A 22,943-nucleotide genomic window follows, 5' to 3' on the forward strand; every position below is an offset into this window, starting at 1 on the left:
CTGCAGCAAATAACTAATTACGTCATTTGTCGAATTAGCTCTACTAATGATTAGAAAATGTCAAAGTCTTATGATCACGTTAACAAATGGATACAAAGTACTAGGAGAAATATAATATTTATGATATATATTTTTTAAACTTTCGCTAATTCCATACACATTATCTAATATATCATTGCACTCGCTATTTATTATATTTTTTTTAAAAAAAAAACAGCATATTTTATTTTTATTATCCAAATAATTTTACATAAAGAACGTTGAATCTTTTAACAACAATATCCAAAAAAATTAAAAATTTAAGAGATATATTAGTGTACACGTCCATCAAACAAGAAAATGCTTAAAGGACCAGTGGATATTTGTAACCCCTTTCTGTTACGAGCGGTGCCGCGGATTCTCCCATTTACAAAAGGGCTTTTTGGCCAATTGAACCGGTTGAATATCCTTGTTTAGTTAGTTGAGAAGGGCATAATCGTCATACCACATTTTGGCATTTACTGCGCGCTAGTAAATAGTCTCGGTCATTGGTTAATTTTAGTAGTAAATTAGTGATTTTATATCTATTTATGTTAAAATTGAAATTTAGATTTAATTTTATTTCAAAAGTTAATTCAAAAAAGATGATTGTTTAAAGCTATATACACAATGTTTTTGAATTTTGTTCAATCGATATGACATAACTAATACACCCACTCGCGTCAATAAATTACTATCTAGAACGTAAATTTTACAAGTGTCCTAATTATATGAACATAACGAGTGGTCTAATTATGAGTGGTGTACTTCTTCCGAAGTTGATTAGTTATTAAGATCATAGTTTAAAACAAATAGCTCCAATATTTTAATTTAATAGTCATAAAAACTGGGACTCAAAGTTTTAAGATTACGAAACTTAAATTCGCGGAACAATTTAATTCGAGGGTTCATAAATACAAAGCGTTGGGTACTGAAATTTTGAATGTGTTTTGGAATTGGAACCATTAGTAAATTAAGTTTATTATTATTTTTGAGTATATAAGTAATATGGTAAATAATTTTTTTTAAAACACAAGTATGATATTATTCAAAACTACAAATATATAATATAATGTAATTATCTATAGTATTAACGTGATTTGAGTATAAACTCGAGATTAATTACTTATATAGCAAACAAAAAAAAAATAGAAAGAAACGTCGAATTCAAATATCCTACAATGTGTGTATCGTACTCTGCCGCAACGTACACCCGCCAATTGATGGTGATCCTCTAGGCAATACCAAGTATGTATCGTACTATGCCGCTACGTACACCCGCCATTGCTGCCCGTTCCACGCCAGAATGCCTGTCCACAAACAGCTATGATACCGCAAATCAACACGTGGCAAACAATATATACCTACACACTAAATCCCTAGAATAATTAATTTTTTTTATTATTTCATTGAATTTATAAACGATAATTGTATTCAAAAGAAATATACATTAAGATTAAAATTGACTTTTTAACTTAGTAATGTACCGAGTAAACTATTTACAATATTTCATATATAAATTTGTTAATTAATAATAGTCTGCGTAACAAAATGAATATTACTCTCTAAATCAGATTATAATCCATAGACTATTATTTATTTACAATAGTTCATATATAAATTTGGTAATTAATTAATAATTTTACCAAAAATAATCATCTGCACGATTTTTAATTTTTTTTTAGTGTTAGAACAACGAAACAATACAATGGTTGTTGAGCCGTTTAGATCAGTAGAAAAAATCCAAATCTCCTATGAAATCTTTTTTTAGCGAGGGTGAAGTGGTAATTAAAGAAAAGGGTACGACTCTATTTGTCCCTATCCACTCCTTTTGCATTAATTGGATCACAGAGAGGCCCACAAAAGGACAAGAGAGGGCCAGACATCAAAAGTTTTCGATACACCCCCCACTAATAGAGTGGAGACCTGTGAGGGGTACCCTTCCTACGGTTTATCATGGCATCCGACATCTCCGAAACCGGACCACAACCCGGTCTGAGACCGGACCGGATTGGATTGCTCCGTTTCTTCCTCACGATTTCTGTAGTGCCGCTGCTGGACAGATTCAGGCAGCTCGCAGTCCCGGCAGCGCAGCCGCTACTGGAACCGGAATCCGTCTTCACCGAGCCGTCCGGTTCGAGGACTGATTCAGGTGTCATTCCACCGTCGTCTAAACCCATTTCAGGCAACGCAAGAAACTCACATTTGCGGAGATACGTGGAAAGCTTGCAACCAGATTCGAGAATATGTTTCAGCTGAAGCAAAACGAAAAATCAACCACCCGGATGAATGGAAGAAACAAAAAAAAAATAAAGAAGAGGAAAAAGTAAGCAAACGGACCAGGTTTGTGAATTTCAAGAAATTCTGAGCATTTTTTACCGATAAATTCTCCAGAAAAATAACTAAAACAAAAGGAAGAAAAACCTTGCAAGAGACGGAGCAGAAGAGATATGATTCTTGCAGATTTCTGTCGCAGGTGATGCAGAGGCTGCCCGAAACCCTGCATGGTCTTGTCTGTGGCCTGTGATTTAAAAACACCACTTTTGCACTGTTGGTTGTGTAAGACTGCAGTGAAAAGAGAGAGTTAAACCAATCCCTTTTCAAGAAATTGATCGTTATCGTCAAAAAATTGCATAATAAAATATGAAGAATTTCAGTTTGGAAAAAGGAAATTGGACAAAAAATTTCCATTTTCGTCACACAGCGTTAAAAGTATTAATTTGAAGCTCCTTTTGATGACCCAATTACCTGAACTTTTCCACAGTCCATGAGTTTATCTGCATCCGCTAGCCTTATAACATCATGATACACATACCTTCTAATCTGAAAAGATTCAAACACATTCAATTTATAACTTATTTAGGTAATCAAAATTATAAATATTGCAAAATACTACGAAAAACTCGAAAGTAGACGAAGATTTCAACGATAGTTGTAGCAAGCAATCATCATCAACAACGAAAAATAGGGTTCCATGATAAAAAAAAAAAATTCACCAAAATCATAGGAAAAATATGAATCATATTACATCGGTTGAATTCTTATGTCTAAGAAAACAAGGTTCAACGTACAAGATCACAACAATTGCAGTGAAAAAAACAGACCGACCTGTAACAGTCTGTGAGAGCGATGATGAATCAAACAGTGAGGGCAAATCCCATCACAGCAATCCAAACAAAACACGTTCTTTTCGTTCCTCTTCGCTTCCTCGTGAATTATGCAGGCATTGAAGAATTTCTCCGTCAAAAGGGCCAAAAGCCACCGAGGAACTTCCGAAGTATCCAGCTGCAAAAATAAAAATTCAAGAACCAGTTATATATAAATATATATATAAAACACATGATTCTCCGAACGCTGCAACTGAAGTTGATATGAAATGCATTGAAAAACAAATAAATAAATAAATAAATAAATAAATAAAGAAACAAAAGAGAGGGAGATCGAGAAGAGAGAGACCCCACCATGTTTAATAAGATTTGATTTGAAATCTCAGCAGTATCTAATGGTATAAATGCAGAACACTCCCACCCCACCAACCAGGAATAGTATATATAGAGATTGGGAAGTAAGAAAATAGAACGGCGCCTGCAAAGAAATGGTAGTGGGTGTTGGTGTTACCGATGGAGGAACAAGAGCGGAGATGTTGGCTTCATTTAAAGTTTTTATTATTAATTGGGGGATGGTTGCAGGTTGTGGCGTGTGTTCTTTCTAGTGCTGTTTTGTGTATTTCTAGTAATTTTTTTGGACTGTATTTTGTCTTTTTTATTTACATTTTTCTTCAGCATTATTTTGGATAAAGAAATAATATAATTATCCATGTCAATTACTTATACTCATCTTGTGCCAAAATTGATAAAAGATCTTGAGTTCAATGTCAAAATCTGAAATGTGAAAAATGATCACGAGTTCGAAATCTAACTATAACCAAAACACAAAAGGTATAATTATCCATGGTTTTTGATTAATTAAAAATATAAAGATTCATGTTTGTGTGCCATAAATGTTCAAGAATGGTTTTTTTTTTAAACGATTAAAGTCACTTAAAACATTCACTAATAGATTGGTGATTATTTATTTTTTTTGTTATCTTACATTGGAAATTGAATAACAAGGAATTAATTAAAATAAAATATTTTTTAAACTTTACATAAAAATATATAAAGGGATTTGACGAGTAAAATCATCGTCATCAATAAAATCTATCATATGTTTTAAACCGTGTCAAGTTTCTATCTACTAAACACAATAACACAAAACGTATTTATTTTAAAACATAAAATTTATTTTTTCGTAGATGAATTATGTATAATATGAGTGCATTTGAATTGGAACCCACGTACTTAAAAACATGAATTTCAAATGTATTTGATTGTTTAAAATAATTAATTTGAAGTGAATTTCAAATACATTATTTTGTATATAAAATATATTTAAAAATACACTCAAAAGAAGTGTTATGTCGAATTCATTCTTTATTTCGATTTCCTTTCTGTTTAACATGTACATTAATGGTCATTTTGTGTACGAGACACGAAAATGGCAATGAAACGAAAAGTCAAAATCCACACATAAAGTTCAATGTTGATCCCAAATCTCTTTGGGTCCGACACCCGATAATTCTTATTACTTTTTTTTTCCAGTAAAGAAAAATTGTCAGTCGAGATAAATGGAAACGAAATTCTTTTATCTATGTATTTCTGGAAGGTAACAATCCAAAATTAATTAAAACCAACATTTATTTTGCACGAATTTTAGAAAATTAATTTACACTATAACTTAATTCATTTTTCCATGCTATGATTTGTATTCATTTTTCCTCGACACAACCTTAGCTAGCAGAGCAAAACTAACGAGTTGCACAGACCAGTAATGGGCTTTTGTCTTGTTGTGATAAAAAGAATATAAATGTTAGCTTTGTACAGAAAAGGCAAGAAAATACAATCGATTCACGAATAAGGAAACAGAGGCAACAGAATTTGTGTACTGTTTATCATAAAAATTGAGGAGTCAAATGGGAGTTTGTCAAGATATGGTGGTACAACACATTGTATGCATTCAATAGCTTTCTCCTGTGAAAAAAAATAAACATGTATGAAATGACGATGATCATTGTCTATAACGTTTGACAAAATATGTGTACGCCGTCTCAATAGGTGTCGCAAGATGTTCAAACGAACATATTTGGAACATCATATCAATTCTCTCCTCATACACTGCTGTATTAAATGTTTTGACGACGTTTTCGTGCACATCTTGTCATATTTGTTTTTATACGTTCCAGAAGTTGTTCACACAAACGTCGTCGAAACATTTAATCCAACACTATGTGAGAGGACGACCGATACGACATTCAACGAGATGTTTTCACGAAAATTTCGCAAGGTCTTTGGAGTGCCACAACATGTGAACAATATATCAAAATCGTGTGTATATGTATATATATCTATCATTTACAATAATTGTATCAAATATTAACATATTTTATGTGATACAATAATTGTAAATGAACATATAATTTCTATAGATCCATCAAACTCATTCTTCGTCTACCTGATTATTAAAATAATTGATGTTCTTGTGATTATTGGAAATGAGATACTACCCTTAGTAGATATTTATCAATACATGTGAGTCCACATTTTTCCATTGGACCTTATATATGAGGAGGAATGTCCGTCTTTAATCGTATCATTATGATATTATCCTAGGTGTAACATAGAATTTTGTGTGATTATAACAACATGAAAAAGGATTTTTCGCACTCGCGATTCATTTTATTCGTCTTAGTAAATAAATTCAACAATTGTAGTGAAAATTATCGATGTAACTAAAATTAATTACATTTTGATGAATTTGGTGATACACCCTTTCATACCCAGCGTAACGGTTGTTATAAATAAACTAATTAATATTAGACCGTAGAAATAATAACATTGTCATCCAATTTTGAGATGGTCTCACAATTCAATTTTATAAGACATATCTCTAACATAGTCCGATTCATGCAAAAATGTTAATTTTCACTTTAAGTATGAATCGAGGTGACCGTCATACGGAAATAAATCCGTGAGATCGTATGACAAGAGACCTATTTTTTTAATTATTCTCACATATATTTTTAGTTTAAGGATATCTTTGGTGTGATATTTGAGAAAGTAAATAAGTACTGCATAAAGTTCAATATAATTGTACAAACAAAAAACGAAAACAATCAACCGAACATCTTTAAGCTTGTCTAAAAAATGGTTTCCAGTTTAGCATTCATTTTGGGCCTTAGCTAAATATATAAACGCTTGATGTTAGTCCATATACATTTGGGTCGAACTATAATATGGGCTAGGGCCCAATTCAGGAACACGATAATGAAGAATTCCTGGGCCACTTGATTTGACAAACTTGCTTCCTCTTAAATGTTAGATATTTATGGGCCTGCTTCACTAAATGCAAGATACGTACTTAATAATGGAATATCTTTTGGCTATTAATTCATTTTAAAATAAATAAAAATCAAGTTAAACATTAATTTACTGGTCAAGGTATGGAACACGTGCTATATACGCTCATAATATAATCGTGGTCATAATTTTGACTATTAATTCATTTTCAAAATATACTAAATATTAAAATAAACATTCATCACAATTAATGACTGATTTTTTTAGGAGAGATTTGTGTTTTAAAATATGAAAATTAAGTTATATAAATTTTAGTTCACATATTATAAAATTACCCAAATAAAAATTTAAATATTTAGGTGGCATTTATTTCGGTTGATGGGATTTGATAGGATAAATAGTGTTGTACTGATGATTAAAATATTTGAGTTGGACGGGGAATAATAATGGATATATAATAATATATTTATTTTGATTGATTGAATTACGGATAAGATGATAAACTATAATTTTAGCATTTTAATAATTAATAAATATCAATAAGGTTATATATATTAAGGGTAATATGTTTTCTTACTTTTTTCTTTTTTTTTTTCCATTTATTTCTTATTTTTAGAATAAGAGACGAAAGAGAGAATAAATGTGTATTCAACGTTTGCGAGACTCGGGTTTAGGTTCGAATTAAATAAATCAATAGAGGAACGTGGGTGGGGTAGAGTAGAAAATGCGGGTCTAGGATAAGAATACACGATCTTTAACTGCAATACCGTGTTGAGATTGAAATATAGTTTCACATGGTCTTACTTCTTTTTATTACAACTTTACTTTGATTTATCATTACTTAAATTGAATTTATTTTTATCTTTTAGTATTGGATTTCAAGTAAGTAACTTCTCTTTTTTCCTTCTTTCCTTTTTCTTCATTTCGAATGAAAAAAATAGAATAGATTTGATTGATGTTAGATAAATAATTTGAAAATTATTCGTTTTTCGAAGTAATTAACGACTCGCTCGTCTAACCCAAAAATGATGATATGTAAAACAAACGAGAGAACGAGTATGCATCAAAACAATATAAATATGAAAGAACTAAGAAGCACAATAACGTAGTTATTTTATCAGCTTCAAATTAGTATATACTATATCACATGGGTTTCAAGAAATTAAGATAATTAAAGTGATTAGCATTAACAAATTCACCCATCAAAATCCTTTCCTAAATTCAGCCAATTTGAAACTTAATCAATTAATTATGAAAACATCTGTTTAGAACACAACATGACATCAAACTAAGAACCCTAATTGAGAATTTCTCAGATTAAGGAGAAGACAGATTCACATACAAACACCAATAATTAATGCTACTTAACTTATTAATACGGAGAAAGCCCAACATTAGCATGAGCAAGAAAGCCATCCTTCATTAGAACATCATCTCCTTCCTACAAATATGGAAAAGGGAAACCCAAGAAATTAAATCTTACTCAATACACAAACCTTAGCTTGCAACGAAAGATCGTGAAAAATTAGGGTTTTGAGGTACCTGTTGGCAAACATTTGGTTACTTCACTGGTTGATCAGGCATGAGCCCGAAGTGAATGTGTGGGAAATGAGCCCACTATTGAAAAAATATAAAGGATACAATTAATTAATTAGGGAAAATGTATGTACTTTTGGACGAAAAATACGATATTTTCTTTACATGTAGTTTCTATATTGAAAACTCTCTAAGACCTCGCATTGACACATGCATGAAAATTCAAAAATTTTATTCAATGTAGGCATAACATCGCAACTCACATGCAAAACATAGAAACCAAACAATTGGCCAAAAACTTCGAATTTTTTGCAATAAAATCTTATATATTTTTAACGTTCGAATATTGAAGCCGCGAATATCGTTGCACGTCCCTATGTGTCCATGAGCTCATGAAAGATAGGTGTGAGTGAATACTAATTTTGCTATATATTATTTTCTTGGATCTTACATTTTTTGCTGCAGCACTGAAGGCTTCCCTGTGACTTATATCAGGGTTTCCAGCTTTAATACGTTGAATCTCGTCCCTGAAAATTTCACAAGCATATGTCATTTTCATTTTAATTATATGATTCATGATTTTCAATTCATATATACATGAATTTATAATTAGTATTTGTAATTCTGGAAAAGCAGGCCAAAAAGAAGAGAGAACGCACGTCTATGTAAACACATGCATGCACCTGAATATTAAAGAGGGGGAAACAGGGTTTTGCAGAAAGTAAATGAATAATAAGGCTAAATATCTAGCCACGTACACAATATTCCCACATTAATTAAAATTAAAAATGTTTTGCAAATACACATTTTTGTAAATAAATTTCAAGGGAAATAAATGCATGGTTTGTCTCCTCGTTGAAAAATAAAACCTGAGAAAATGACATTTCGGTTCTATTAACTTATACATTTTTTTTATCATCTTATCAACAATTCACAGTCTTAATATATACACTAATTAACATGTATTCATTTTTCAATTTTAGTCATCTTCTATCAGAATATTAACATGACACCGAAAAAAAATTTACGTGATAATGGGATTCACGTCCACTCCGATTAAAAATGACTAAAACGGAAAAATGTACAAATTAATGGACTAAAATCGTTAAATAATTGATAAATGACAAAAAATGTTGTTCTCCCTTAGTTATTTGATACAACTGCATGTGATACTGTCCAATGGGCAGCGTTATATCTTCTTCATTATTGAGTTACAATTTTTTTGAAATATATAAAGTTTATATTTTACAAGAGAGTGACATAATTTAAATATTTTTCAGTTGTAAATTATGTATTTCGAGGTCATATAAATACCAATCCATATGTTTGTATGTATATACCGTAATTATTACTTGTAAATATACTTACTTGATGAAGCGATTGTAAGCAGAAGGGACTCTCTGTCTTTTCTCCGGAGCTGAGAAAAACAAACAAACACAAGGCTCACAAAAAAAGTGGACACTGTTGTTGTTCAGTTGGCTGACTTTATTTAAATTTTCTGCAGCATTCATTCACTTTCTTCACTGTCACTTTCTTTTCTTTCATCACTACTTTTATCATTATCTAATAATGACTTTGATTTCAAGTATTTTTTATTTTTTTTTTCGGCTATACAATTCTTACTTTATCAAGATTCCCGGGGGAGAAATTGTTTCTATAGTTTTTATGCGTAAACCAACTAGAAAGTTGGCCAAAAACTAAAATGGTGAATCCGGAACAATAAATAACAAAAACCCAGATGAGATTGGGAAAAATTAAAAGACACGGTAAATCGACGACGATACACGGTGAACATGAGTTAGTATAGCAGAAAATATATATAGTATTAACTGCAGTAGAAGTGAGGCAATAGTTGATCACTTCTGAAATATATATATAGCTAGCACGAGATAAAATTAGAAAATCATGAAGGAAACTGGTAGAAATGTGATGATATCTGCATAAATAATTCAGTTGCTATTATAGGGTCTAAGATGGTCTTATTTGGTTAACAAACTACTGTACATGAAAAAGGTTGTTTTTCAGGAGTAAGTGAAGCCATTTCAAACATTCAAGGCCGTAAAGGGAGGAAGCTCGAGTTGGGATAATCACTCTTTCACATTAAAGAAAAGAACTTCAATTCGATTTTAAAAAGGGTAAATAGACGAAAAACTAAATAATTTTTAAATGGAACATATATATGCATGGTTATTTGGTAAATGAAGAATGCAGTTAAGATTAGCTGAGGAAACGGGAAATTTGCAAAATCTCACGTCTGTTAGCTACTGGAGGTCTAGGAAGATCTTCGAGTCCTCGAACTGGTACCAGTGACTCGTTTGGATTTGGCTGATTCATGAGTAAGCTTGATGGCGAATTCCGAATCTCGTCCTGAGTGTAGTAAAGCACTCATACTTGGTTAGTAAGTTACAGAAAAAAACACACACGCGCACAAAGGAAAGAGACTTTTCCTCATTCTAACTTTTTAAATATGAAATCGGAAGAAAAATAGAGAATCATGGTATATTTGCTTAGATCAAACGATTTAAATTATAAATATCAAATTTTTCTGTCGCGTACATTTAGAAACCCTAAACACTAAAATATCAGACCATAGATTATGATACCAGAAGATTCTGAGAGGAGAAGAAAGAATGGCCGAGATGAAGCTGATTGGAAGCTTGAAGGAGCAATCCACGCATGTTGACTGAGAGAAGATTGGTGCAATGCCCACATCGCACAGTAACAGTCTTGAACAAGCTTGAGCAAGGAACACTCACCTGAATTAATTCGACCAAATTCAAGAAAAAAAATGTATAAAATCTTTCTGACAACACGCTATCATGAAATAAGCAAGAGATTAAGATTTCCCTTAAATTAACTAATTAAGAATACAACTAGCTAGGGTGGATCTAAACATGGGATTTGCACAAAATGTCTATTTCTCGAAGGGATACTTGCAGCAACAAAAAATTTTCCGGTCGAACCCAAAATTCTACAAAAGGAACCATTTTTCAAGAACACAGGCAGCTAGTACAAGGATCAAAACCAAACACTTATTCCATGAAAACGAGTCAAGAGACTGAAGGGTTTGTGAGATCTCGTGCTCATGTAGGACAAGGGAAACAAAAAGGGTATACATAACTTAAAAAGATCACAGTGATGGATGGCTGATTATATGTGTATACCGCGAGTACAGTGTCACAATAGTTGCAGTGGACGTAGCAGAGCTGGTCGGAGGGGGAGAGGTGGTGGTGGTGGTCCGGCGCGAAAGGAGATGAAGAGGACATGGTTTTTTTCCCTAATTATTCCTGCTTTTCTTGTGCTGTGGTAAGCTTCCAAGCTAGCTCTCTGATGATCCGCAGAGGTGATTTGATTGATTGATTGGATAGTTCGAGGTTTCTGTGTATATATGATATGATTTGAGGGTTTGGGCCTTGACACATTAACTGCCTTGGATCTGATCCTCTCAATACATATTTTCTCTTTATTATTTATATCAAGATCTCGAACTCGATATATCGTACCAAATTTGGCAACTTGATGTCAAATATTTTATAAATAATCGTCATTATTATTGTTGTTTTTTAACAATTATTCTTATTGTGATCATTAGTATTTGTGGAATGTAGGTTTGAGTTGTCAAAGAGCTTGAGGTGAATGAGTGAATGGTATTCATGTGTGGCCCTAACAAGTCTATATAATACAATCACATATTAGTTATGTAACTGATTGATAAATGTGTGAGAAATCCATTCTATCCTGTGAGTGATCATGAATTTAGTCTTTTGATTGAATTTATCTTTGATTACTGATGCAATACTTATGTCTGATTTTGATTAGTTTTCTATTCCAAATCTGTCAACACTAAATTTTATAAGTTCAAAATTACGAGTTTTGAACGAGTATGTGATTTTACGTTTGAAAATCATCATTAGTTGTATCTCGCCTTGATGAATGATGCTCACCTTGTCAACACTAATTTGTGTCTTGTTAAAAATTGATTACAAGTTTATCGGGTTCAACTCTCATCAACGAGCTAACATGAGTTTCAAATAATTCCAATAACGTGATTTGAATATGTACTTCTGCCATCTTGGTAAAATTGAAATCATCAACTTAATAATGGAATCATTTGAAGTTCACATCTTACATCATTCACTCAAATTGATAGGCAATCTTGGACTAATTAAGAAAGCAAGCAATGAAAGATGAATAGATGGTGAGCCCATAAATTCGAAGATCATATCCTAGTATACACATAGATTGCAGCATTCTTATAACTCTTATTCTACATCCCACGTATCATGCAAAACTCCGCGACGATTCCGTTAGCGAGTTTTCGCCATAGGTGCATCGATGGTCCCAGCGTTTTCGCCAAGGAATGCAAGATACATTCACTACTAACGAGGCGTCTAATTATATTAATGCAACAAAAATTACATAATGTTTCTCATTCGAGAGCCGAGCCGAACCGAACCGAGCCGTCCACGTCAGCGTTACATGCATGAATGTATGTGGCATTGGCAACATGCTTGGTGAGTGGTATTTAATGTGTATAGGTGGTGGTACTTGCGAGTAGTTGGGAAAGAGAATGGGAAAATGTAAGGTTGCGTTGGCATTCCCAATGGAATGTGAGTGTGTGTGAGGGAGAGAGAGTGGCGGCAGAGGTGGGGGATCGGGGCGAGTGAGGGAGGGAGACTCAGAAAAGGACGTGTGCATGGACGACCTTATTAATTTTTTTCATTCATCTGTTGTTTTCAAACTTAATTTCCTCTCCTTTTTATTTGCTTCATTGCAATACATACACAATTAGGTTGTGTTTTAAATTTATCTTGTCGTAAAAAATATTTGGATCGATGGATTTAAGATCGAAAATTTTTCGATCATCGATGAAGTACGTATATTTGTAGTTTTTTTTTACGTTGGAATTTATTTTTGACTATTTGGTAAATCAGATAATAGTTTTGACTCGGAAACATAAGATTATGGATAAAAAGGGTCTTGAGACAGAAACATAGACCACTTGTTTTGGAGGTATTGTTTGGATTATAATTTCTTTGTTTTGACTTTCTTTATTTCTTTTAACTGTTTCTTTTCTTTTGTTATTAAATCGGATATTATTGAACTTACTGTTTTTACTTAATCAATTTCACTTGCACACAAATTTTCTAATTTAATACCTATGTTTTTTAAGTATGCAATTTGTTGTGCGAGCTCTAGCTCAATTTATATAATCGTGAGCGCAGTTTAAGCTTACGAACTTGCTCGTCCGAGCTCTAGGTCAATCTTCTTCTGTCCAAGCTAGCTCTAACTCGAAATCGTGATGAATTCTAAGCCCAAATTGAGTTCGATTGTTTTAATCATATCACAATTTGAAAGTGCTAATTTATTTAATTTCATGTATTAATAATAGCTAAATGTGCTAGATCAATCTTTGTTCGTGATCTGTTACTAAATTTTCTCGCGTTTCAAATTCAAAATTTTCGGTCTTTTACAAGCTTTTGACTCAAATGCTTTGTGGGGCAGAAAAATAAGAAACTCAAATGAATTAGAGATCCATATTTATTATGTCTTCCATGACATGTTCCCCAAAAGTTGATGACTGTCTATTTTACATATTTAGCTAAGCATTGCACGGACCACTTTTAACACTCAGCCNGTTCCTGTAAGCTTCCAATCTCATCAATATATATTTGGGTTTATTTTCCGGAAACAATAGAAAGAAACATTAGAGGAGAGACACGAACCCTAGAGTTGGCTGAAAAAGATGGACATGATCTGTCGTTTCTTACTAACATATACAACCGAAACTATCACATCAAATTCAAGACCTTCTGTGTGTATTTGTTAATAAAGGGGAAAAGGGTTTCAATCTAGCTAACTCAATTTCTTGCCCCAAGATTCGTAGTTGATGTTAGTATATTATATTTGTGAGTTAGTTCATCTTTTGGGGGAAAAAAAGAAAATATAATTTGAAATGAAATTACTTGGCATGATTTAATTTGAATAATTAAGGATACTTCCATTAACTACATTATATAACGAGAGATTCCATGTCACCGAACCAAAAAAGTATGATATATGAATCTTAGGAATCCTTCGATTTTTGGGTGAGAAATCCTTTGTTATAAATCCAATCCAAAGACAACATTCTTGAACTTCCAAACCAAATAAACGCAACATGAGAAGGAGCTTCCACATATAGGATCGAAATCGAATAATCCGTTTGTACACTATATGGATTTTAGAACTTCTTATTACGACTTAATTATGCTCATGTATCTTGCGCCAAGATTTTCTAGTTTTTTAAAAAATTATAAGTTGGCATCTTGAAAGATATATGGTAGTATGCGTGAATGGAAAATGGACTACTTTCTTTTCAAGATAAAGAAACACACAAAATATAATAAATTTCTTGATTAAATTTGTGAGGAGGAAATTATCCAATGGATTTTTGCTGGTGCTTTGTATTTGTCGCTTCTAAAAAGTTATCGACTTACGGACATCATGGAAAAGGGAGTGTACTAGTGGAACCTTACATGAACGTGACTTGATATATCAGTGTAATATAATATGGTCAACTTAATTTACGAATGATATATAATTTAAAATTATTTATATCCAATTACCAAAGGTTAATACATGTTTTATTCTACATATAATTTCATATTAAATTAACCAAATACTCGTCACATGGAAAAAAATTTAACTTTTGGATCCTCAACATATATGTCAACTTCCATAAAAATGTGAAGGATCCGCAGTAATAATATTGTAATATGAGGAGAAACACTCCAGTGTAGCATAAATTATCCCATATTAGTTTCGTTTCGTTAGTCATTAAATGATAACACATATTAAATTGAGATATCAGCATAACTAATCGATCGATTATAATGTTGAACACAACTTGCATATGATAGTAAAATCTCATCTAAGAAAAATCCATTTTACGGATATTCCATATATATTAATTAACAGAGAAAAAAAGGGCACTCATTAACTAATCATACCATTATTGCGTCGCATATATTTCAATTATTTTGCCTTTCAGATTAATTATGTGTCAGCTGAGACGAAACTATTTTGTTTTTACTTTTTGGGGTTCGCAAAATATCATGCTCGAATCACAACACTGTTTGCATTTTATTAAGCCAACGTAGTACATTTGTACTAACGTAAATTAAATAAAAAGAAAGGCCTATTGCTGCCTATACAGTACTTACTATTTTCTAGGTGAGCTCTGAGATTGGCATCAAGCTGATGATTTAAGAATTTTTCTAAATATATATAAATTTTAGTATGTCTTAAGGAATTATAATTTATAATAATTAGAAATGTAGTTTAAATTTTTTATTTGATAAATTATTATTATTATTATTATTATTATTATTATTATTATTATCTATATTCGTTCACTAATGGTTAGTCGATTTCCTTCAAAATTATTAGGGAAAATTATATAATTATTTCTTTGTGATATCATTTTTATTATGTTGGTCCTATATGTTATCAAATTTCAGTCCGTGTCTTTCGATTTTTAACATCGCTATCACAATAAAAAAAAATGACTAAAATGTCAAAAAAACAAATATAACATATTAAAATTTGAAAATCGCAAATAAACAAATATACATGACTAAAAGTTTCCAAATTATTAACACTGTCAACGCAAACCTTCTTTCAAGTCAAAATTCAGGCTCAAGCCTCGTCATTTCATGTTTGGATCTTCACAGTTTCTTTAGTTATTTTATAATACATATGAAGAAACAAGTTAAAACTAAAAATAATAAAACAAATATTACTGAAAGTAACATAAGAAACTGGTTTGCACCTCAATTGTATCCTTCATGAAATAGAATTTTGAGGGTTCAGCTTTTTATTGTGTAGCAAAATGTGCCATCGTTTTCAAAGCACAATCACACACACATGAGAGTGTAAAAACCGATAAAGATGGAAAGGCAATACTCGTAATTAATGATCTGAGGACTCTGAAACATGTTTTTGGCATCTTCACCCAAACATTTCCCCCCTACTCCCCCTCTATACCTACCTACCTACCTACCTATGCCTCTCTCTCTATACACACACACACACTACGTATATATATATATATATAGAGAGAGAGAGAGAGAGAGCTATGTTCATGTATGTGTATGGGTAGCCACAGAGCTACAGTGGTAGACAGGTAGTATGTTTCACCTTCAAGTTTTATAAATGAAATAATCTCATATTTAAGCAAATATTAATTTATAATTTATATTCAAATCTATGTTTAACGAATCAAATGAGAATTTGTAGCAAGGCTCCACGAAAAAAGTTGGAGCTAAGCTATGTGCATTACCATACCTTGCCATTGATGTTTTTCAAGTTGCAAAAACAGGGGAAAATAAGAGCCCATTTTCAGTGTAAGTGCCAAAAGTTTAGACAAGGACTGTGTATTGCTTGGCTTTTGTACACGAAAATAGATGTCAAACCCAACTGACCTTAGACCACAAAAGTTTGGACATTAGATGGATCGAGGAGATTTTGAATCTAACTCCTTCAACTTTTAACAGAAACCTTACAAAGACATGTTACGATTAGATTGATGAATTTTAAATATATTTAAATACATTTTTATAGTTTAGAGAAACAAGATCATAAATTTCAAAAACACATTCCTTATATGTTTATGTTAATATGATGAATTTTAACTTCACTCGATAACGGAGATATTTTCATTTATTTTACTTTGTGTAACTAATGTGTAAATAAGTAACATTTTTTTTATAAAACCTCTACTGATCAAAATCCACTCCATCGTCACTATCAAAGTATAAATTATATTGTTGGATCGCCTCGTATTAACTTAAGTTTTGGGAAAAGTGATTTTCTATTGTGTGTGTATTTTGTTTTTAAAAAAGTTGATTTCAATTGGTCAAAGATTCAAAACCAATGGTGCACAAAACACTATATATTTTATTAAATTGTTCAAGAGGCTTTTGCTGCTTAACACCAACCCAACATGCATATCATACATATTACTTTCAAGAATATAAATGGGGAATGCTCGAAACATTTGTTATAACGTAATAGAAAATGAAGCATTGTAGAGGAATATAGAGATCACAGGTACAGACGACCCTTTTTTTTGGTGGAAATAAAGGTACAGCCAACTTAGCATGAGGTGAAAATGCAGATTTTGGTTAACATGTGCGCTTTGTCAATGAACGAACATATGAGTGAATGCACAAGCAGAAGTTAGTCCTCGAATATCCTACATAACCCTTTCTCAGCCCTCATCTCCCTCACTGCCAACACCATGCATAAAACATTAACCTCATAGTAAGATTCTCTTCTCTACCACTTAATTTTGATCGGCTAGCCGTGGTTTTTGTTTAATGGTAAAATGGCTAGGTTCGTTAACTTGATATGTTTCAAGAACCACAGATACACACAGATTTTGACGCAGCATTATGTAAATCAGGTGACACATCAGCCTACCAATTTCTCGTTTACAAGTTCCATCACTGGTATCCACCTTAGTTCACACAGACAAAACCAGATGAAATTCAATGAGTTAGGTACATCGCTATTAGATTTTTCTATAACAAAAGTGAAGGGATTGCCAAGAGTCCCAGAATTTAAAATCTGAGATATAGTTTGGTACACGAGATAAGAGAGTGATTGATAAATAATCATCCTTATCCCACGTTTGATACTTTTTTAGAAAGCACATGATATTATCATGGGCCCGTGATAAATAGTTTTATACAAGGATAATGTATCCTTTTTATGACATGTGATAATTTTAATTTAATGATAAAAAACACCACAAATGACTTAATTGCCCTCAATATATAAAAATCTTAAACCATATCGTTATCTCATTTCACCGTCCCATCAAATAAATATTTTGAATTTATTTTTATATATTATATAATATGTTAATTATATAAATGAACTCGAGATAATTATATAAATGATTTTTATAAATCTCATTAAAATTATCAGTATCACTCGATTAACCTTAAAAATTGATATTTGACTTTACTCACAAAATCAAAGGCTCAATTATCATATTATATAATATTTAAAATTAGGTAAAAAAAATAAATCATGCAAGCATTGTCGGCGCATTAACAGATAAGAAATATGAACTCAAGCAACAATATTGAAATTATAAAATTTATTATGATAAGGTTAATTTTGACATTACAATCTAATATATAAATTTAATCACTCTTATTTAAATCATACCAAACGTTAAATATAATATCCTACATCTTATATATCCTTAACTTATCTTTATATTATATATCATATGTTTATCCTATCATGTATACTATACTATGCCTAAATAGAGTATTCTCTTAAGCCAATATTTCCACAGATTGTGTCAATGCAAGTTTAGTGGAGGCACAGTAAAAAGGGCACATGAGAAACAATATACCAATTACTCGGTGAAAAATAGCACATGGAAAATTCCTTCAAAAAGCCTCTCTTCTTTCTTTTTCTTTGGACAAAAAAATAAATAGATCTTTACTTTGAAAGCCAATAAATGATAAGAAATAGTGTTACAAGCAGCGATAACCGCGGAGAGGATAAGAGTGTCCTTTGATCGTTTTCTCCTGATTGAACCTGAGATGGTGTGATAGAAAATCAAGAATGGATGGATACTCAAAAGCCAAAAAAAAAAAATCTTTGAAAATTACCATGTAGTCTTCTTCCAAAAATAAAATAAAATTACCAAGTAGGCCACGTATGACGGGAAATTTGTCACCAAGTAGTTTGACTTTTCCTTGAACATCACCAGACAAGGTCCTTTGAGAACCCAACGCGGTCCTAGTTGCTTGAGCTTGACTTATCACATCATCAATCTGTAAGAATATGACAAAAATGTTTTAAGGGGATAAAAGCATGCCTGATCTTTAACAAACCTAAACTACTATATAAAACAACAACCTGGACAACAATAACAAAGTCAAGGACAACAAAAATCGGCCATAGAACACGAGCAGTGAAAGTCATAATTGGGAAAGAAGATGAACAAAAATGACAACATGAATAGGAATAGTGGCAGTGATTCAGAGACGTAGCCATCATTTGTAACTGAGTGAAAAAACTATGACAAAAGCATGTGCAAACACAGGTAGATCTATGAGTAGTGCCTTGTGGGAAGCATGAAAGCTTCATCTATCAAATAAATTCCACTTGACAGATAATGGATGCAACAAATTCATCCTAATATTTAATAACGCACTACTAAACCAGCTTACAAAACTGACCGTTACAGTTGCCATGTTATCGCCTGAGACATTACTTGACAAAACTGACTCATCCCTGCATCCTAATCCTTATATCTGCCTATCTCGACGGAAGATGCATATCTCAAGCGCATAATGAGACATTATCATTCATCCAGAATAAGATTAGTTTTGAGAAATTTCAACACCATAAATTGTTTCTCGGATAAAGAGAATCCATAAAAACCAACATTACTAGGTCGCCGTTATTAATGTTTATGCACCATTCAACCACGCGAGAGTTGCGCTTGATTAAATCAGTATGTCAAAGAGTACATTTAGACGATCTTTAACAAATTCAGAGATGGGAAGATTATTCTCTGATAGGTCATTACAATTACAACCACGAGGGAAGAATAAACTTTAACTGCATCCAAGGGCAAATATAACAATATGGATGCCAGAGTATGTTTCTTTACTTCCATCACACAAATGCAAAAAAATTTATGCCCATAAAGTAACTCATTTTCCTTTCACGGACAATACCAGAGACGAACATTCAAATATACTTCAAACTTTAGGAAAGCTCAAACACGATCAAAACAATATTCCTTTTTTCTAAAATTTTATCTTAGTGTATCGACTATCGTTAAAGACCAAGTATCATACGATGGTCAAAAGATGCCCCATGAGAGTAATAACCTGGGTAAACTCATGCAGTATGTCCCTATGTCTGGCAAGCTTTTGATTGATTGAAGTGGTAGGAGCAGCTGATGCTGCACATCTACTCATGGAGTCATTTATATCAAGCAGCTTCTCAAGCAAAGACTGAATCTCCATTTCAGTGGACTTCCAAGACCTGCTGGACCCAACAGTAGGCGAACTAGCATCTACATAACCTGAAAACTAACACAAGCATCAGAAACACAAGCACCAAGCTAAACAGAGAAGATGAAAATTTACGACATCCTATCCGTCATCACTTACTATGTAGTACACTGAAATCTTTAGAATTCAAAGATTCTAATTTCAATTAGGATAATGGAAAAAAAGAGCATTAGATTGATAAAATAGGCATCAACCACATCTAACTTTGGCAAGTCCAAGACATTTCAGGAGTAGAACTTCCTAAAAATCTAGTCACAACCAAGAAGGGGACATGAAGTTTCTGGCACATCATTTCTTTTCTCAGAATCAGTATGCATCTACTACCACTAACTTGCTTCAGACTAGAAAACAATGATTTTCAAACATATCAAATTAGCTCAAGTTTATGCTCACTTTATTCCCACAACACTACCTGGTCACGATACATTTCTCTTGCAGTGGAGTTGGGGGTTGGGACACTAAAGTTGCAAAATTTATAATTTTTTACAGAGTGCAGGTATATAATATAATGTCAGGCTAAAATTGGACAGTTATTCAGTTAATAAAAAAATCAAGAAAAATTTTCTAAACATGGGCCAATTTTCCGCTTGTGCCTCGAAATCTGCATTTCTCGCGGCCCCAACTCCGGGGGAGGACGCAAGATCGTGCCAATGAGAGACATTTAAATCCCACGTTCAGTTGTTCCATCCATGCAACAAAGGACCTGCCGACTCGCTGCTACCAAGGCCCGTTTTCCTTGACCGATAATCAACACACTTGTAGCAGGTCACAGTAAGTTCCAAGACTCAAACCATGAAATTTCAAATAAATCAACGTCACCAGAGATCACACAACAATCAAAAAACAAAAAGCACTTCAAAATCATCGTCCAAATACAACCAACGCAAAATTCAAAGAACAAAAGCAAATCGACAATCCAGGAGAGGGGATGGGAATAAAAAGCATACCTCCCTGGGTGAAGCGAGCACCGAGCTTCGCATACGAGGAGAGTTTTACATCGAGATCGCTTTCAATTCCCCGAGCCTCTTTCCGGAGTTCCTCCCATCCCGACTCCTGCAACGCATCCATTCCGGATCAACGAGATCCGACCCTTTTTCATGTAGTCACGAACTCGGGTTAAGCTCCGAGTGTATGGTCCAGTGTAGCTGAAATGGGGCGTGTTGCGAAATCGATCCACTCGACAATGGGCAATTACCGATACACTGTAACTTTTTCTCAGAAATGCTGAAAGGGTGAAATGAAAACGGGTTAGGCCCAGAAATATAAAGTTTTATTTCTAATTGTGGGCTGATGAGCTGAATAAAGAAAGCCTTGCTATTTTGGCTTACATTTAAACATCTCATTACATAGTGGGCCCAAAAATCCATTTTCCATTTACCTTCTTTCTCCAATTGCTACTTTTTTCTTTCCCCAAATTTATCATCCAGACAACTACCAGTCCCATTTAGACCGGTTAAAACCCAGTCAAACGGTTTGGGCAGGACAGGAAGGGTTCGGGTGTTTTCTTTGTCGGACGAATCTCGAGTTTGGCNCACTAAAATACATAATTCAATATCTATATTTAGTATCGATTTTTTTTATCAATATACTCATATTCAATAAATGCATTAATTATTTTCAACAAGATAAATCACAAATTTTCTGTAAAGCTCGTTTTTTCAACATTTTTTAAATGTGTCCAAACACAGATAATTCCAAGAAGAAGAGATTATTATCTTAGATATTTACAAAATATGATTTGAGTCTTTAATGTTTTATTTTTTTTGAGTTATAGAGTTTTTACATGAATCCACGTATATAAATTTGTACGAAAAATTGATTATAATATTTAATATTTTCACATGTTATTTTTTCCTGAATTCAAAGATGTGGGGAATTCGTCGGCCAGTCTAATTTAATCAGTTGGTCCTTCCTTGGAAAATTAAAGTCAATAATATATAATCGTTCCGCCTATTCAAGTGGGTCCCAACTGTGCAACGTCAATTCTCTACATTTTCGTATCTTCTCATCACAAAAAAAAATTATGCTCTTGTTCGGACAAGTGCTAAACAAAGTTGTTGATCGTAATACATAATATATTTCTTTTTTTGGAAAAAAAACTATCAATTTCGCTTTTAATATTTATTTTTTCATATAACATAAACCAATATAGACAGATTATATAAATTTATTGAACTAGGTGGCTATTTGAGGCGGCTAGCAACATTTATGAAGTTCTAGAGGGCGCCATCGAGTCGAAAGAGTTAAACTAGCATCATGTTGAATTTGAAAATAATATTTGTTATTCAATAATTTTTAGAAAATTATTTATTAGTTGAGTAATAATTAATTTAAATGTATATCGATGATGTTTTGGTCCATTTGTTAAATTTGAGATTCTCAGATTTGTTGGACCCAGATTCTAGTCTCGTTGATTGCGGGTAGTTTTTTAAATTTATTTAGACAGATTTAGTTGTTCTTTATACTTTCTTTGTCCAAGATAAGCAAGTCTCAGATCCACGCTCAAGTCTCGTCAGTCGCACAGACTGTTACATTATATTTTTGTAGTTTAGAACAATATCGTATTTGTACGCTAAAAAATTAACTAACATGCCTTGTATAGGCTTTCTTTTTTCTTTTTTTTTCTTTTTTTTTCTTTGACATGGATACCGAATTACTCAATGAAGCTCAAATACATAGTATTCTCTCAAATGAGAAATATTTTCATTTAACAGGCATAAGTGTCTAATCTCTAGCGATAATAATACCTGGGGCTTTTTGGTATGTTAGTTAAAAATCGTAATCCACCATTACCAACCCTATTTCTGAATTATGTATGACAAGAGGCTACAAGAAAGTAAAATAAAAAATTTAAAATAATTAATATGTTATAATATTAAGTTCGAAGTCTAAAGTAATA

At 32.4% G+C, this 22,943-nt stretch overlaps 2 protein-coding genes and 1 pseudogene across 2 annotated transcripts; all 3 read right to left on the bottom strand.

Annotated features, from left to right (window-relative positions):
• Positions 1-1,817: 1,817 nt before the first annotated feature.
• On the bottom strand, positions 1,818-7,969 carry LOC140957654 (protein RGF1 INDUCIBLE TRANSCRIPTION FACTOR 1-like). The gene is made up of 6 exons (XM_073414989.1): positions 7,910-7,969; positions 7,807-7,854; positions 3,127-3,303; positions 2,767-2,841; positions 2,443-2,583; positions 1,818-2,273 (listed from the first exon to the last, which is right to left on the bottom strand). Exons 1-6 carry the CDS (start codon positions 7,967-7,969, stop codon positions 1,929-1,931), a joined length of 846 nt encoding a protein of 281 aa, XP_073271090.1. The 3' UTR covers positions 1,818-1,928.
• On the bottom strand, positions 7,615-11,377 carry LOC140970681 (axial regulator YABBY 1-like). Its single transcript, XM_073432527.1, has 7 exons — positions 11,114-11,377; positions 10,553-10,705; positions 10,202-10,316; positions 9,318-9,366; positions 8,401-8,476; positions 7,956-8,030; positions 7,615-7,854 (listed from the first exon to the last, which is right to left on the bottom strand). Exons 1-6 carry the CDS (start codon positions 11,213-11,215, stop codon positions 7,974-7,976), a joined length of 552 nt encoding a protein of 183 aa, XP_073288628.1. The 5' UTR covers positions 11,216-11,377; the 3' UTR covers positions 7,615-7,854; positions 7,956-7,973.
• Positions 11,378-18,348: 6,971 nt separating this feature from the next.
• LOC140970682 (Golgi SNAP receptor complex member 1-2-like) lies at positions 18,349-21,277 on the bottom strand (annotated as a pseudogene).
• Positions 21,278-22,943: the final 1,666 nt, after the last annotated feature.

Source organism: Primulina huaijiensis, chromosome 2 (genome assembly GCF_012295235.1).
Source record: "Primulina huaijiensis isolate GDHJ02 chromosome 2, ASM1229523v2, whole genome shotgun sequence".
NCBI lineage: Eukaryota > Viridiplantae > Streptophyta > Magnoliopsida > Lamiales > Gesneriaceae > Primulina > Primulina huaijiensis.

Bases quoted from the DNA above. Each gene is read 5' to 3' on its own strand.
- LOC140970681 (XM_073432527.1), bottom strand. From the start codon at position 11,215: ATGTCCTCTTCATCTCCTTTCGCGCCGGACCACCACCACCACCTCTCC. The intron at 10,317-10,552 runs GTATCATAATCT...TACTACACTCAG, and splicing joins TCTCCTCTCAGAATCTTCTG to GACGAGATTCGGAATTCGCC. The intron at 8,031-8,400 runs GTAAGATCCAAG...TTTTTTCAATAG, and splicing joins TCAGTGCTGCAGCAAAAAAT to TGGGCTCATTTCCCACACAT.
- LOC140957654 (XM_073414989.1), bottom strand. From the start codon at position 7,969: ATGTTTGCCAACAGGTACCTCAAAACCCTAATTTTTCACGATCTTTCG. The intron at 2,842-3,126 runs GTCGGTCTGTTT...GAATCTTTTCAG, and splicing joins GCTCTCACAGACTGTTACAG to ATTAGAAGGTATGTGTATCA. The intron at 2,274-2,442 runs GTTTTTCTTCCT...GTTTTGCTTCAG, and splicing joins TCTGCTCCGTCTCTTGCAAG to CTGAAACATATTCTCGAATC.